General features: G+C 30.1%; 1 protein-coding gene across 1 annotated transcript in view; it reads right to left on the bottom strand.

Annotated features, from left to right (window-relative positions):
• LOC129967015 (pantothenate kinase 3-like) overlaps positions 1–18250 on the bottom strand; it is a 57126-nt gene that overhangs the window by 13289 nt on the left and 25587 nt on the right. The window contains exons 2-5 of the mRNA XM_056081646.1: positions 10199–10302; positions 9849–10012; positions 7541–7714; positions 1178–1422 (exon numbers count right to left, since the gene is read on the bottom strand). Coding sequence (XP_055937621.1) covers positions 1178–1422; positions 7541–7714; positions 9849–10012; positions 10199–10302 — 687 coding nt within the window. The remainder of the gene's footprint in view (positions 1–1177; positions 1423–7540; positions 7715–9848; positions 10013–10198; positions 10303–18250) is intronic.

Below are 18250 nucleotides of genomic sequence, written 5' to 3'. Positions count from 1 at the left end.
AAAACATATACTATATTATATATATATATATATATAATGATATTTTAAACTCTTAATTTCAATTTAATTAATTTCCAAGCTTTTATCTTAATTTAGCCCATAGTAAATTCATTCTCTTATTTCGTGATCCAATTCCACTGTCGCTACTTAATTAATTCAAGAGAAGCTTTGTTAAACTGCCGAATCAGCTAAAACTAACTTTCCCACACTCCGCGTGAAGAGACAAAATACCGCTGATGAGGCAAATTCTTTTTTAAAATCTCCCTGTGTTTCCCCTACCTTGTCCACGCGTGTAACGAAAATCCCTATCGAAATCTCATAATACATTAGCACTGAAAAGAAATATTTTCCCTATCAAAATCATAGGTTATATAAGAGCACGGATAAAAAGTCCAAGAGATTTTTCCTCATTCCTTTTCTGTGTCGTTCTGTGTGCTCCTCGCTTGTACATATGCTTGCTTCTTCAAAATGAAATGAAACGACGTCACGAAATCAAAAGTATTTTCACTGTCTTCAAACTGCATTCTTTTTTCACATAAAATAATGCTTACATATATATATATATATATATATATATATATATATATATATACTAGAGAACTATAAAGGGTTATGAAGCGAGAATCAATTTGGGGAATGAAAAGCTTTTGGAAAATTTAATTCATCCAAAGCATATGCTAAAGAGAAATGTTATCGAGGAAAATATCGCTTAAATACAGTTATTTTAGCAAAACATTGAAGAAATATAATCCAGGGCTTCATTTTCAAAAATTAACTATTGTTTCATGAGTACGTTATTGTGATGGGCTCAGTGTTATATAGAAACATGCACGAACTTTCGGAGAAGGCTAAGGTATGCTAAGGGTAACTTAGGATCCATAAAAAAGTGTTTGATAACCATTTCCACAACTGTATTCAACAATTTGTGCATCAGATCACTTTGAGAATCTTTCTCCCCGACTTACATTAAGATTTGATTTCTTTCTATTATCAAAAGTTAACAAATCTTCATAATTGAAGTTTTGCTTGGTTTTGATATTGCTGCTTTCTATAAAGGGCAAACAAACGATATTCACGGAATATCGTAAGTTTTTGCAGTAAACTTTAACGACCATTTTATGTAACTAAATCAAGAACAAGATATTCATCATATCAAAAATAAAATAATTTTTTTTACCTGGTTCCTGTGATTCGCTTGTATTCGTTTTCGGAATACACTGCTAGTATGCTGACTCCAGAGCCAATGTTGACGACCAGAAATGGATATGGACTGCTGAAATCGAAGGGTACTTTTCTGCATCGTTTATCGTCTACAGGATGACTCCAATAATAGCATTCCCTCGGGTAGTTCTTTTCCACGAACTGAATACCTCGGATTAAGGAATCCATCTCGTCAAACTTGTGAATTTTAAACAGAAGCTCCTGGGAGAATGAAAAAGAAAACATTTACGTGTTTTTCTCATGAGTATACCATATTTTAATGTGCGAGTTTCTCATCATAACAAGAGTTTTGTGTAAAACTTCAACGATTCCTTAAAAAAGTTCAATAAAGGATTGAAAGGATTTAAAAGGCTCGATAAAATAAAACTTTCTACTATTACTTGATATTACATAAAAATTATCTTCAGTTATCTCCTTCTTTATCCTTTACATCTTTTTATAAAATTAATTTCATATTTGCAAAGATAAATTATGTCTTATAACAAGTTGTATATTCGCCATATCATACTGATTGAAATTTAGCTTCATGGAAATGAAGGGGAAAAAAATAATATCTCAATGCCAACGATGGTTTAAAAACCACAGACATGGAAACTACAATTCTGGAAGCGAGCCTAAATGTAAGCGAATGAGGCAAAATAATAATTAAGTCCACACTCACGATCACTTCATATCACGCTAATGCAGTGGTAGTCTTATTAGCATATTGCACGATATTCTGAATGCCGGCCAATGTTGTGAAGATATAATAATGTTGTCCAGCATTTTGTGCTTTTAGAGAGGACCTCTGTGCTTATAGAATATCTATCGCCAAAGTGAAAAACCGGTTAGAATTAGCTTGACTTGTGCTGGAATGTTGTATATTTAATACCCTTTCTATCTATTTTAATCTTGCAATTTAGATTAAGAGCTCACTGGTTAGGAAAATAGTGGCTTCTGGTGCATGGAGGGAGGGACTTGCGGTGTAAGGTGTTCATCGAAAGGAGTGGAGTGATCGAATTAAACGGATGGAATAAAAAAAAAATGAAATGTCATGGATTGTCCCTGTTCTGTTGGCATGGTGTGGAGCGAATAGAAAGGACCGACTTCAGAGTCGAGTTAGATCCACGTATCTGTAGTAGGTAAATATCCAAGATGCTTTAATACATACAATGTCAATGAAAGAATCTAAGGAACATCTGAAAACTGAAATGTATGGGTAGATCTCCAACTAATTTATACATTACATACAGGACAAGCCTAGATGTGCATGGTTAGTGGTGTGGCAACTTGTGGGAAAGAGGATATAGATGCTGTAGGAGGATATAGATTGAGTAGCCCAACTTAAAGGACGCCATCGAGACAATAGGTTAAGATCATTTTTAACACTTAAATGTGATGAAAAGAGGGGGGGATGATGCCGTACCTAAGTTTTTAAGCGTACTTTACACTTTTTAAACGACAGATACTTTCTGGGGAAGGGAGCGGAAAAAGCACATATTGCGTTATGACGCATTTATACGTCAAGAGTAATAAGTAGTGACAATTTGCAGTTTGAATTACAATTTTAGTAAAAATTCAAACATATTCGTACATTTCAAGATGTTTAAAATATTTTAAGGCCAAGTCGAAATCAATAAAAGATTATAAATAATTATTACAAAAAAACCCGCATATAATATGAATCGTTTTTCATAAATGTAAAGCTGTGTTGTATTAGTTATCCCAGAAGCAATTAGGAAACCATAATTTATTTTGGACTATTCAATAAGTGGCGTGCTTGTTAATAGAAACTGGAATAAGGACCGTTTTGTATCCTTTTTATATGTTTCCAAGAGGCGGCATTTTTTATAGTTCATATGCAAAAAATATATGCAAGTTTAAGTAAATAAATAAATGCGATTATTGAAATAAATAAAAATAAAAGTCATTCCATTACAACATAACTTCATATTACACATACTCTGTGTTTGACGAGTACACTCGTCATCGTTAAATTTTTGCGACACAATTTAGGTACGCATTTTCGGAAGAGGTCGAAACAGTTAACTGGTAAATAGGCTAACTTATCCTCGCATTTATGTGCGAGTAAGAAAGGGTGCAGATAAGAGTCGAATCGAATATTTGCATCGGTAGTAGAAAAATAGTTGAGAAGCTTCCATATGCCTATACCAACGACCACATTAAGAGAAAGTTTGAAAGGCATGTGCAAATCTTGTTTAGTTTGCATGTTGAGGACGAACCTAGATGACAGCGGATAAAACAAGATGATGATGAGAGCTGAGATCTGCGCAATCAGATCGGTAATACATCATTACAGAGCTTCTTATTCTACTTCGAAATGAAATGAATTCACCAATGAAATCACATTTGCATAATAAATATAATATTCGATGTAACCAGACTTAAACAGTTCGTTGTTTTATGCTGTAATGTAACATGATATCTTGTCACAACCTTCAAAATGCGCAATTATGTCCCAATATTAAATTTTTGCAACACAGTGATACATAATTGACGCAGTAAAGTGCATCATTGAAGTAGGATTTAAATTCATTGTTTTAACCCTTTGCATTCGGGAAAAGTAATTCCATGCCTAATTATTCACCTAATACAAAGACTTGTTCATTGCTTCGAAACAAACATAAATAATGTTTTAAGTTGAATTCTCTCGTTTAATTTATTTGCATCTTCTTACTATTCTGCAGATATTTGTAACAATGAAAATTAAATAAATAAAACGTCAAAATGATGCACCGTCTTGAATGGTGAGTGAGAGGTCCCTCCGAGTACAAAGGGTTAAAACAAGAGAAAAAATTGATGGTCCTTTTACACACTTTTATTTAACTTGATTTGTTTCATGTTTGTAAAGGTGGAATTTTTTAGTAGATTTTTCACTCCTTGTTGATGAACTAGTTTTGAAATTTTTAGCACATGGAATTATAAATAATTTTCATGTTTTTCGTACTTAATAATTGGTAAATGAATTATTTTAAGTCAATTTTGATTCCTTACAAGTGGTACATACACCTGTTGGTTTGTGACGAAAAATTGATGTCAAGATTCTAGAATATTTTCCTTTTAAGGTAATGAATTATGAATTAACGAATAAAAAATAAATTATGTTGTAATAAAGAAATCCACTTGTATTTTAGTATATTAATAAAATTAACGTTTTTAAAATCTATTTTTATTAAATTTATTTTATTGAGAAATGTATATTGTGCAAATCCTAAAAATAAATTTTCTTGTTATGAACATTTAATCGTAAAAAGAAATTGCAAAGTCATTAACTATTAATATTAACTGCATGCTGTTGCAAGTGAAATTAAGGTCAGAGAAATCAAAATCACTATAATATAAGTCAAACAAAATTCTAAAAATGAAATCAAAACAAAAAATCATATTAATTTTGAACATGAATATTTCTTTGTGACATTGATATCGTCTGCAAAATTTCACACAAATAAAATCCAAATAAATAATTGAAAATAAATACATCCTCAAAAAAAAAAATGGTGCAAAATTTTACACAAATAAAAAATTGAAAATAAATACATCCTCAAAAAAAGAAAAGAAAAAAAGAACGAGCTTTTTAGACCGAGAGGATGTTTTATGTCGTTGATCTTTATTTATGGTTAGAAATTAAAATATAAATCATTCCCACCTGCAGTTCTACCTAATGTCAAACCTCTCTCCTCCATCACAAAATTTGTTGCAAATAATATTATTATTGTTCAAATGAAGGAAAAATAATTTTGATGATTTTTGGAACATTAATTATCATTTAATTTGAAAAGACTTGCGTTATCTAAGCCGATAATTATCCACGGATTTGATACAAGAAGTCTGATTTCATCATGAAAATATGCAATTCAAATTTTAAAAAAAGATTTCGACCGTTTTAATTTTAAATTAGAAAGAACTATCGCAGTTTTTAGCTCAAAGAATTTGAAAGAAAAAGAACAAAATTAGAATGTTGGATTTAGAATTTTTTTTTTTTTCCTTAAAAGTTTTTGAGAAAACTGTCTACTTCTTAAAAATTTCTGAAGATTAATTCAATAACGCTTGCTATTCAAAATTTTAAGAGAATTTTTATATTTTGTTTCTTTTTTTTTTTTTCGATTACCAGAACGTGGAACAAACACAAACGTGTGCACAACACACATCACATGAAACATCACAAAATGCTTAATAAAAATTTTCTACATTGAATTTTAAAATTCGTACTTCAAGATACAAAGTAGTATCATTTTTCAAATATTTAACAAATTTTATGAATACAAGTACAGTAGATTCATATGGGCAAGCCCAGAAACGCAAGCAAATGGGTTTTTCTTATAAGTATGGATTGTTTTAAATAAGTTTTTTTTTTTTCAAAAACACCAAAACTGCGAACAAAATAGACATATAACATTTTCTCTAAATGTTTCTAAATTTACATATGGTTTTTAGAAGACTGAAAATGAGGAAAAACGTTACAGCTGCTATTAAGAAAAAGAAGCAATCAAGATCGTGTTAAACATCTAGATGTACTTCTTTCCTGATTTCGAAATATTCTTAGAACACGATTCGATGTTGAAATTTGAATGAAGCAATCCTGAAGACAGATTTACAAATATAGAATGGCCAGGTAGTTTACACCTGCCATTCAGATCTCGTATTTCGCAATCGACAAATCTTAACCGATTTATTCTGACCGAATAAAAATGAGTTTTCTGTTTTTCTATAACAATTCGTCTTTGTACTGAAAAGTAGAGGACATAAAAGAATATCATTAAAAACTATTTTAAAGGAGATTCGAACCTCTTGTCTTAATCATCGCAGCATTATAATGTTTTAAATCAAATTCGTCTATCGTCTATTCTTCTATACAAGGTCTTGTTTACAGTCCCGAAAAATAAATATATATAACTGTTTCAAGTTGAATTTCTCCTAAAAATTAATTTATATCGTTTTACCATTCTGTAGGTATTTTTTGCAATCAAAATTGAAAAATAAATAAATAAAACGTCACACACACACACACACACACACACACACACACACACACACACACACACACACACACACACACACACACACACGTATTCATTAGCATTGCAACCCGCGTGAGCATAAATCCAGTGACAAAAACACTAACGAGTATTAGAACAAGATATCTTTAAAATGTTCTGTGAAAAATTTACTAAAATTAGAGAAATATTTGGGTATAAAATTGATATTGTTACCGGAGAGAAGGAGAGAAACAGATGCAAATTCCACGGCACTCCTCTTAAAGTAATAATATGAAAACAGACTATTACTACTTTTATGTTAATTTTTAAAACCAAATATGATGATTGGGTGAAAAAAATAACTCCCGAGCGACATTTACCTTTGCTTAAACCATTGAGATGAAAAAAAAAAAAAAAACCTAAACTTAAATACCAAAAATAACAACCCTCGGTCGTCACTTACCCTTGCTAAGCCAGTGACCAGTGGGAGAGAAAAAATATCTAAATGTAAAATTAATAGTACTTTTAATAGTCATTTGCACCATTTTATCTTCTACGATTTGACGTGTAGACAGACCAGGACATACACATTCCCTTTTATTAAGTATGTCAAAATAATACGCTTTTAAACATGGTAAGTTAGGGTCACCATGAAAGTGAAGAGGATTCAAAAATGAATGTTAGTTAGAATTGAATTTTAGATGAGAGTTATCATGGAAACAAAACAATACTGCTTTTATATGAAATTTAAAATCAAAGATGATGATTGGGTGAAAAATAATAGCTTCCGAGCTGCATTTACCTTTTCTTAAATTTCCTTTCCTCTCACACATTCCTTTTTATTATTATTATTATAATTATGTTAAAATAATACGCTTTTGAAGGTAAATTAGGTTGATCATGAAGTGATTCAAACTAGTTGTCCTGCACAGGACAAGCCTAATCTTGTATGTGGTCAATGGTCTGGCGACCTATGGGAAAGAAAGTATAGAATGAGGGTCAAAATTATATGTTCGTTCCGTTCAGTTCTAGAAGGAGAGAACATGCCACTTTAAAACAACACTAATACTATTTGGGGGCGGAGTCGTAAATTTTAACTGCAAGCAGATGACGAGGACGACAACTGAGCTCACACCTCCCTTTCCAAATTACCATACAATACCAGCTCAAAATTAAATGTTCGTTTGAACTGAACCTTGGATTTATATTGAAAGAAAAAGTTTAAAGATATTAATAATTTTAAAGGCATATTTCAGAAATAGCAAACAACCTTGTTTTAACTGCGGTATTAACTGCACATTATTTTTTGATTCGGATTGATTAGCTGAAATCAAACCAATTACCTTTTGGAAGTCATCTTCGAACTTGAAAGCCCCGCCTCCTGTGGCGCACACTGTGCTGGAAACGGAAGCAATCTCTTTGGTTTTGACGAGTCGGAGAAACACTTTCATCTCGCTCGTGGGGAAGCGGATGAAATGCAGAGACCCCAGCCTGTTGTTCACTATCACATTGTCCATCTGAATGAAAAAGGAATCAACTGTAACAACAAAGAAGTGAGGATGCGGCACAAAAACGTCAAGCTTCAAATCAGAAACTCGGAAGAATAAGAAGAATTGTGAAAAATCAAAAGCTTTTTTAAATAGTGAACATAAAGAGAATCTATAGTATGTCGATCGTATACATTGTAAAATATAGAAAGTGAATAACGCAAAAAAAAAAAAGCATCTCGTAAAAAGAGCGGTTTTTAAAGTTATAATATAATATATATAGCTGATATACATATATAGCTGATAACGCTTTTCCCATGTTATCTTATGAACAGGATAACTAGAGTAATTTTGTTTGGATTTTAACTGGCTTGGAATATGTTGTTAAAAATGTAATAGTCTCGGACGAGTTCTTAACTGGACCATCTAGCTCAAATGAGGTGGAAATGGAGCAGGATTGAAATGTTCATTTCACCATAACTTTCTTAGTATTGAAGGTATAAAAATAAATTCGATTAGCAAAATTAGCGCCATATTTAGATTAACAAGTTTTGTATTTAAAGTTTTTCGATACTGAAATAACTTAAAAGTTAGGGACTGAAAAGTGAGTTTCAAGACAATTTTGACTATTTCTAAAATTAACAATTTTTGTTGAGAGATAGTAACTTAAATGTAACCAACTGAAAGAGTTTGCCTTCCAGCTGGCGGATAAGATTTTTTTAGAGTTAAAATTATATTATAAATTGTTTTATTCATCCATGTGGGTATTCTAAATTAGCTTTAAGTTATTCGTGATAATTGCTATTATTTATGATTCTTACACATTTCATTATTAAAATGCACCATGATTAGGATAAGTTAACTTTTATTAGGATACTGAATCATATCTAAATATAAATATGTCTAGTCTTCTGCTTTTTTTTAATATTATTATTAATAACAAGTCAATCCTTGTGCGCCACAAAGTACAGCACAAGGCTTACAGAAGTAAGTAGAAACAACTACATACATAGATAAAAATATGTACATATAAAAATAAGGATAAAAACAACAGGAAAAAACAAACAACAAAACTAATTAAAAATTGAAGCAGCAAAGGCAATAAATTTACAAAATGAGAAAAAAGCCATTTTGTGGTCGACCAAAACATGAAGCGGAGGTGGAAACTTAATTTTACAGGCATCGAGATCCACAATAAAATCTCTTCTCCCTTCAGTAAATTTGGAGCAATCAAAAAGCAAGTGTTCGACATTTTGAACTCCACCCACGCTGCAAGAGCACAGATCAGTGTCCGATAATCCAAATTTCTTGAGATAGTAATTGAAATTACCGTGTCCAGTAAGAAATTTTGTTAAGTGAAAATCACTGAAAAAATGCTTGTTATTCAACCTTTGAGAAATTGTGGGGAAAAATAATTTAGTTAAAGAGGCAGTTGATGAATTCTGATACAGATCATTCCATAAGAGAATGGCCTTTTTTGTGATTATCATTACGAATGTGAGATTTGGGGATGCTCACAGGATCAATGATGTTTAGCTTTGTAACTTGCTTTGCAAGCCAATCGGCTCTTTCATTCCTTAAAATGCCAGAATGACCTCGGACATGTGAAAAACAGATACTAATTCCTCTTGCTTTAAGCTCGTAAAGAGTGATTTGAAAATTCACTACAACTTTGTTGCAGGAAGAAATATTACTAAGCAAAAATAAGGGTGAAAGAGGTAGCCTTCTGCTTGGGCCATTCATTTTTAAAGCAATGATAGAAGAGTTTATTTTTATTCATTTTTCGGATTCGTTGTTTTCATTCGCTGAATAATATAAAGATAAATATAGATAATATTAGATAAATAGAGATCTGCACAAAAGTAATCCAACATATAACTTTGATTTATCACGAAACATTTTCCTATATTTTTATTAATATATAGAAAACATTTTCCTAATTGGACTTTATGGCTGATATCTTTCATTTTTTGAGTTATTTTTGTAAATTCCCAATTTCTTTTTGAGGAGCGCTGGAACCTGTCTTAATAAATTCAGCATAGTGACTTAACTATACTTACAAGCTACTTCCGTAGTTAAGCGAGACACCATTTTGAATTTAAAGGGCTTAAAATGACTTTGTTCATGGATAACAGTTATGGACGAAAAAAAATAAAATAAATACCTGCAAATGAACATCTCTGGTGCCAGTGTTGCAATAGGCAGCTCTGCCTTTCACAAATGTTTTTAAGTTTTCATGATCTTTTGATTCTTTAGAATCATCTGTTGGTTCAAAGTAAACTACTTTTACTAAGGATCCTCCGATGTCGATTCCGAACCATGGCATAGCTACCAATAGAATATTCAACATTAACAATTTAATTCTTATCAAAAACATTTTTTAACTAAAAACATACTACAGGATGTTTCTCTGAATGCATATACATATTCCTTAAAATAGTGATTTTTTTTTTACTGAACTATTACAAGAAAGATATATTTTACGTAAGTAAAGAAATGATAATAGACACTTACGAGGGGATTCTGCTGTTGTTGATGAGATTTCTGGCAACGGGCTCATGCATACGCCTCGTCCTCCTATCTTGAATGGTTTTATCTTTTCTGTACTGGGGGCAGCCCTGAAATAAACAATGGTTTTAACCTCCGATAATTTAAGGCAACCGAAATTCTATTAGCACAAGATATTGTACCATATCTATACAATTTTGTTCGATATTCTGAATGTTGGATAATATACTGAGGAAATTTTATTAATGCAAGATATTATACGATATTTCCAAGATGTTGTTCAATTCTGAATGTTGGGCAATATCGTGAGATATCGTGACAAGACTGTTGGGAAGTTTGTGTTAGTAGGAGTCGTATCTTGCAAATATTGACAGATTTTTCATAGAAAATGAAACTGAAATGAATACTATAGCATTCATATTCATTACAATACAAAATGACATGAATATCATAAAATACAAATTTATAGATTGCATTATGATATATGTAACACGATAGAGTATTTATTTTTGAAATGATTATGTAGTTTAAATATACTAGTTAGTCGAACATTTTCATTTAGTTTAGTCTTTTCTTTGTGTATTTAAAAATTCTGCAAGATGGTACAAAGGATAAATTAGAAATATAAAACTTCTGTGTCTAATAGGTTCAAGAGTTACATTCATCGTAGATCTTTGTCATCAGTGAAGATAGCTAATTTTCATAATTGTCTTCAATCCTTTGTCAATTTCCTGCAACCTAGGAAGAGATATACGACGAGACCTATGGAGAGATGAGTGGAGAAGAAACGACTAAATGAAAGATTAGAATGTGTGGAAGAGGATCGAATACCTCCAAGCCAAAAGACTAATTTAGATTTTGAATCTGAATTGAAACATGTACCCTTGCACCATTTGCTCCGACTTGAACTCATTCCGAACTTTCTTTGAACATTTTCGGCAATTTTCTCACTTCACTATCACCCATTGCATTGTTACTGTAAACTTTGCATGCCTGGTGATGTTTTCTCATAGTTTTCATGTTTTTTGCTGTTAAGAGCTGAATGCCTAGTGGTGGAATTGCGCATTTTGAGATCTTATGCAGTGCATCTTGCGAACTCCTTTTTAGCCATTTTAGTTTCAAATTCTAAACATTTTTAAATTTACTACCATGTTTATTACAAATTTTAGATAACATTTTTATTTTGAAAACTTTGTAAAAAGTTTTAGGCTTTTATTTAATTTTTATGATTGAATAACATTTACGTTTCTAACCAGTATTATTTAAGGAGATATTTGGTATTCATAAATAATGTAACAAGTAAGTGACCGCAAGTTAACGGATAGCAACTTGATTAATTATACTTGAAAAAGTGCTAGTTATATTGTTGTACTTCATAATTCATATAATTTACATTTTTGCAGATTTATTTGTTAGCAGGGTAATAGAACTCTTAAAACCGATCTGTCTGATGTCTTCTATCAGCATTGTGGCCCTAGGTGGTTGCCTAATCTGCTAACTCAAAATCAGCCATTGTGGATGTTCGACTATATTCAGTCCATGGAACGCTCGATTTTCTATAATATTATCATTTAAAATCAACTTCTAAGTAAAGTTATCAACCTCTACAGAGTAAATAGATGTGGATATAAATAGTACTGGTTTCTGAGCATGGAATGCCGGGAGCTTGCTCGTGCACTCGTTTTCAGGGACATGGAAAACTTGATTATTAATCAGGCATAAAAAAAAATCTCGTATATCTCCTCTCTATTTATGGAGGTCGTCAAAATGCCTACTGTCCTTGAATATGCTGCATTACAAACTGCAGGAAAATAGTAGGGAATGTGCACTAAGGAAATATCTATAGAACTCTCAATATGCTCATGTATTCATTAATAGTAAATCAAAAGTCCAATATCACATGAATGAATCTATACATCTCGTTCAATGAAAGCAAAAAAATTTCTGTAAGTTTCATTCGAGAAATAAATTTTAAAAAAACTTTAAAAGATTGTTCCAGAAACGAACAAGAAAATAAAAACTTATTCAGAAGTTTCTCCTGACTTTGCAAAATACCATCCATGTGTATAAACACAGACAGGAAAAATTCTTGCTAGTTCTTTCAATTTTCAATATTTCGACATAATAAGAGCTTAAAAATCATGGGTCAAAACAAGTTAATCAGGAAAAGATTGGCAAATATTTTCTAGTAAGAATTTTCCGAATTGATGCGATTTCCTTAAAGAGTTCGTAAAACTTTTCCTAAGACTACCATTTCAGTAAATAGTTTAGCTGCTCCCATTTCTGTGATCATTTTATGACAAAATGCTATTTTAGTCATTTTATGACTAAAATGGCATTATTTCTGTTTTAATATTGGATACTGTTTTCCGCTTTCTGGTTTGACATTAGGTTGTTAAAATAAGTTTTGCTCGAATAACATCGGTGCTTTTACAATCGTATCTGCATAACGAAATACTGAATTTATATTCTTCTTCTAAAGACTAAAATTAAATTAGAAAACCAAGGCGAAAGACACAATTCATATTAATATAAAGCTATAAATTTGTTGATCACAGATTTGGCTGAATGTCATATTTTCAGAAAACAAAAATCTGAATCATGCTTGCAGGAAAACACTTTGAAATAATAGCGTTACTAAAAACTTTCATTCTGTTCATGAGAAAATTAGAATAAAATTTTAAGATTCATTAAAGAGCTTCACAGAAAAAAAAATCTTATTTGATTTCAAAGTCATTGTTTTATTTTCAATATCATGCAGCAAATTTTGATAGTTACATATCCAAATTTCCTTTTAAAAATTCATTTTTAAACATTTATAACATCAAATACAGAAAATAAAAACTAAAATACTTTATGCACCAATAACATTGTATAAAAATCTATCGCTATCAAGATGGATATTATCTTACGATTGAAAATAAGCAAGTATAAATATTATATTGATTTCAGAATTTTTACAGTGTTTCTGCAACTGCTGTTTTGTAAAGGAAAGCTGATCGTCTAATAAATTTTTTTACAACAGTTAATATTTTATTTTTTCTGGCAATTTTTAATATTTGGATTTAAAAAAATGTTTTCGGTCTAAAATAGGGCCAAATGTACTCCTCCCCCCACTCCAATTAACAAAGGCTGATGAATGGAAATCTTTTGATACCCACGGTTAAGTGTAGAAGCAAAGGATACATTTCAATTTAATTAATAAATTCAATTTATGCGCACTTTAAAAATTAACTCTTTCTTTTTGCATTAAAATTAAAGATAAAAAAAACATTTTAACTTTGATGCTTCCAAATATCTTAATTTTTTTAAAATCGCCTTTCGCTTTTTTACTTTCCCTTATACATAGTATAGAGAAAATATAGTAATCATTAAAAAATGCTAACTCGAGATTTAGGCTAATCTCCATTCTTTAGACATACCCGAGTTCGAAAAATACATTTTTGGTAAATATCCGTCAGTCTGTCTGTGATAAATATAACTCAAAAATATTTTGAGCTAGACGGATAAAATTCGATATATGGCTTTCACACCAAATTTTTAGATTTTTATCAAATTTTGAGCAAAATCCGCTTATAGGAAGTCTATTTGTTTGGATGCATCAGAACATAATTTAACACGATAACTGCAAAATGAAGAGAGCTAGACAAATAAAATTCGGCACATAGCATTAACATCTATAATCTAGAAACCCATGAAATTTTATCGAAATCCAACAAGGGATTGACCCTTTGTTGGTTTGTATTTTTAGAAACATGTAAACATGATAGCTCAAAGGCGCAATGACATATATATCAAATTTGGTATGTGAATTTACGACTACAAGTGTAGTTTTGTGTCAAATTTTTGTTTCAGTCGGTTGAGAAAAATGTTTCAGCTCAAATTAGATTTTCGTATACTATTAATGTCATTCCAAGGATTAATCGCCAATAACTCGCCAAGGATCAGACGATAGATTCAGTAAAAATGCTAATTTCACGCCAAGAGTTAATATTTCATAACTATTGTACACCAAAGCCATGCAAGTGACTTTCTCTGGCATTAGAAGCTCACTTCCCGACGTTTCTCAAAATCTATTCACTGCAACTTTTAAACTTTGATATTAATTTACCACATACCGTGAATATTATAATCCTGAAAAACGTCTATTGTTAGGTCTGTTTGACACAAATATAAAAAAAACTTTATTGTATTCTGTTTTGTGAACTCTGAATCTTCATTGATAAAATTCGTACAGACTAGGATTTGGTTAAAAACGACCTTGGCCTGCAGATGCATTAAATACTCTCTGAAGGCTCTTAAATTCATTTCCCATTATTTAAAAAATTATGTTCAAGATAAAAATAAACAGATTTTTGGAACATTAATGACTGTCAGCCTTTCTCAAGATATCTCCACACGACTAAATATCATTGATGTATAAAAAATATATATTCAACGCATTACAGCTAAGCAAATAAAAATAGAATTAATTATATTGGAATTAGAGAGGGAAAAAATTATTTTTAACAGATCACAATTAACATGTGTAATCAAAACAGGAAAAAAAGTAGCCGTAAAACCTGACACTGCTTTAAGGAAATATTAAAAAGTCATAAGTATGAACAAGGTACAGGTACCATCACAATTAATGAAAAGCAAATGAATGGAATCGAAAGAGATAAGACATAAAGCAGAATGCCTGTATCATAATAATTTTATAAATCAAAATACGCATACACGAATAAAGTCTAAATACAGATTTTATATCTTTATTTAAGCAAATTGAGCCACAGTGATGAACAAAATAGATATTAGAAAATGCAATGACTCTCTTTTTCTATTTTCAATATCTATTAATTACGAAAAATTCTATTCTTAGATATTCAGACAGATCTTCTATTTTACTGATAGAGAAACGTAAATAATCATCCAAAAATACATCAAGCAATTTAGAGTACAGTGCTGATTAACTGGAGATAATATGGCAGAAATACAATAATAATATGATTTTATAACCGACATTAATATGCTTTTCGAATACTACGCATATATATTATTTTTGTATTGTACTAAATGTCATTTTTTCTTTCCTTCATGAGCTTATTTACATTACAATGCTATTTTTATGCGGTTGCTAAATTCTACTTTTTAAAAAAATAAAATTGCATTGCTTTAATTCGATTAATTGTACATGTTGAAATTTAAAATTTTGGCGCCAAAAAACGAATTTACAATAACAGATAAAATGATATATTATTATATATAAAATTAACTATCATGTCTTAATGTAATTTAAATTCAAATTAAGTTTCTACTTTTTATTTCAAATTAGTTCATATTAATTTATTCTAAAATTTTCTCTTATTACTTGATTCAAATCCCACTTTTTTTATTTAATTATTTCTAGCACGCGCTCTAAAAAATTGCTGATTATTGTAGTCTCTCACGCTTAGACCAAAGAGATAATAATCCCTAACACCTGCGCATTCTTTTCAAAGATACCTAAAACAACTTTTCCTAAATCGATACGAGTCAAAGAAATTCCTTTTAGAATCTCTTAGTAAAATCATTAAAGAGAAAAATTTCTGTAACTTTCTCTTGTACTCTGATATGAACATAAGTGTGCTGCCTTTGTTCCTCATGTACAAATTATTGCCCTCTTGTTACAAAAGAAATTGAAAATAAATTCCAAATGTGTTTTCTTTTCGGACATGCATCTGCCAATATTGTGTGCGTGCGTGTGTGTCATTTAGATGCCGAAATATTAGGTTGCATAACATCAGTAATGACAACTCATATATGTGGGTGAAAATATCTTATATTCCCATATCTGTTATTTTACGAATGATTTCATTTTTAGAAATGATTACAATAAGTTACAAAAAAGAAAAGTTCAATTGTTTCTGGTTCTATGCATAAGTTTATTTTTTCTTAGCTTACAAAACTTTTGGAGAACAAAAAACTTTTGAATATTAAAAATTGCAAAACTTCTGCATATTAGAAAAAGTTTTTCTAATATGCATATATTGTAAATACTTTGTTCTTGGAAAAATATAAAAAAAATATTTCAAAATTGTGTTTACATCTTAATTATCAAGATTAAATATCGGTAATAAAGGCGTTTTGAAAGCTGAGATTGATATTCATATTATTTCCATCAAAATCTTTATTTGTTTCTGATAAAATAAAATGCTTATGCCAAAAATTTATTTGTTTACATTTTATATACGATATCCACTGTGCTTACATTTTGCTCGTCAAAGAATTAAGTAGGAAACAGCACCATTTTTCGCTCTTTTCATCACCATTTTCAATGAAATCTAATAAACATATGAGGGATTAAAAATAATTTCACTTTTCCTGGTATATTTAACTATGCCTCAAAAAACTAAAGGAGCCATCGATGTATTTCGAAACTTGAAAGTTACAACAAATAAGAACTTCGCAATATTTTTCGAATGCAAAACTACATCATCGACAATCTGAGCATGCCAAGATGACGATATCTCACAGAAATTGGTTCACCTAACGATTACAAAAGTCTTGACGTCAAGTGGGCGTCAGTCTGTATCAAAAGATCCAAGGGCCTTAGAGGAAAAAAAAATTCTTTTGCATATATTTTATTTCTTTCATGTTTAAATCCTGTCTAACATTAATGATACCTTATGGCAACAGTCTATGATCGGAGATTACGGCGTAAACCAATTCTTAGATTTTGAGTGACAGCTTTCTCTAATTATTTAAAGAAGTGAAATTACAGAGAAACCAGTTAAACTTGTTCGCAGTTTACCTTTGCTGAATCGGTTTATAATTTGAGCAGAAAGTTTGTTATTATTTTATGTAATTTTGTTAAACCTTTTATAAGATTTTAAAAAAATAGGAGAAATTTTCTTATGAGAAATAAGATTGCATTCTATATATCTGAATTGAATTCATTTATCTTTTATTTCTTAATTATTTCCTCAAAGGTACAAATATTTATATAAAGCCATGATATTAAAGTTACTAAAAACTATCCATCTAATTTTGATGGAATATCTGAAATAAAATTACAAGCCATTATTGATTTATCTAATAAAAAGATTTAATTTAGCAGAAAATAAGCTCAATGCGTTTCCATATGAATCAGATTATTGCAAGTTATAAAATAAGATTAGGATGCATAAATCGGGTATGTTGCAAGTGAAAATTAAAGCATATATAATCACAATACTGAATATTCTTTCATACATATGTTCTATAAACATGCCTCAAACCAAAGAATAATACCGAAAATTGCTGAATTATACGTTAATTAGATGTTGGTTTCATATAGCATTCGTTAATTATATAATGTTGGTTTGAATTCCAAATAAGAATCAGAAAGTTTTAAATATAAGTCATTGTAGCTGTGTATGTATATATGTTCCACATTTCTACCTAAAAAAAAAACCTGAGCCGAATTCATCTAGGTTTTTATTTAAGACAAAGGGAAGAATAATATTATCATTTTAAAAATCAATTAAATATTCATTCAATTAATTCGAATTTTTATCATTTTTCTGCAGTAAATTCGAAACAAATTATTTGACAATAATATTTTTATATCATCTTAAAACTTAAAACGTTGCCTTTTCGATAATATTAATTTCATTTTCATGCAATTTTTCTTTCAATTTAATTAAAATTTTCAAAGTTTAGTAAATAATAATTAAACAGATGCAGACGATTTTAAACACATAAATTTATAGATATTCCGCAGGTAGGCAACAATAAAACTTTTTGAAATATTTCATCTAAGCTTTTAAAGAAAGTTAAATATAGATGGTTTTTAAAAATTCTGATTTAACTGATATTCTCATTTTAATTTTAAAAATGATTCAGACGATAAAATAATTTTATGTATTATAGTATTTTATGCCAAAGTATTTTTTGCATTTAAAATATTATACATGAAAGTATTTTAGTCCCTAGCAATGCAGGGTATATCGACTAGTAATGGATAATTTTGCAATCCCAATTTGGCAGTTTGTAAACGAAATGCAAGAAGTCGTATTGACAAATGGAAGAAATTCCCAGAAAAGAATTCACGAAAAA

Source organism: Argiope bruennichi, chromosome 4, assembly GCF_947563725.1.
Source record: "Argiope bruennichi chromosome 4, qqArgBrue1.1, whole genome shotgun sequence".
NCBI classification, from domain to species: Eukaryota; Metazoa; Arthropoda; class Arachnida; order Araneae; family Araneidae; genus Argiope; species Argiope bruennichi.
Note: the sequence above shows the minus strand (reverse complement) of the source record. Positions and strands in the feature narration are given on the sequence as shown.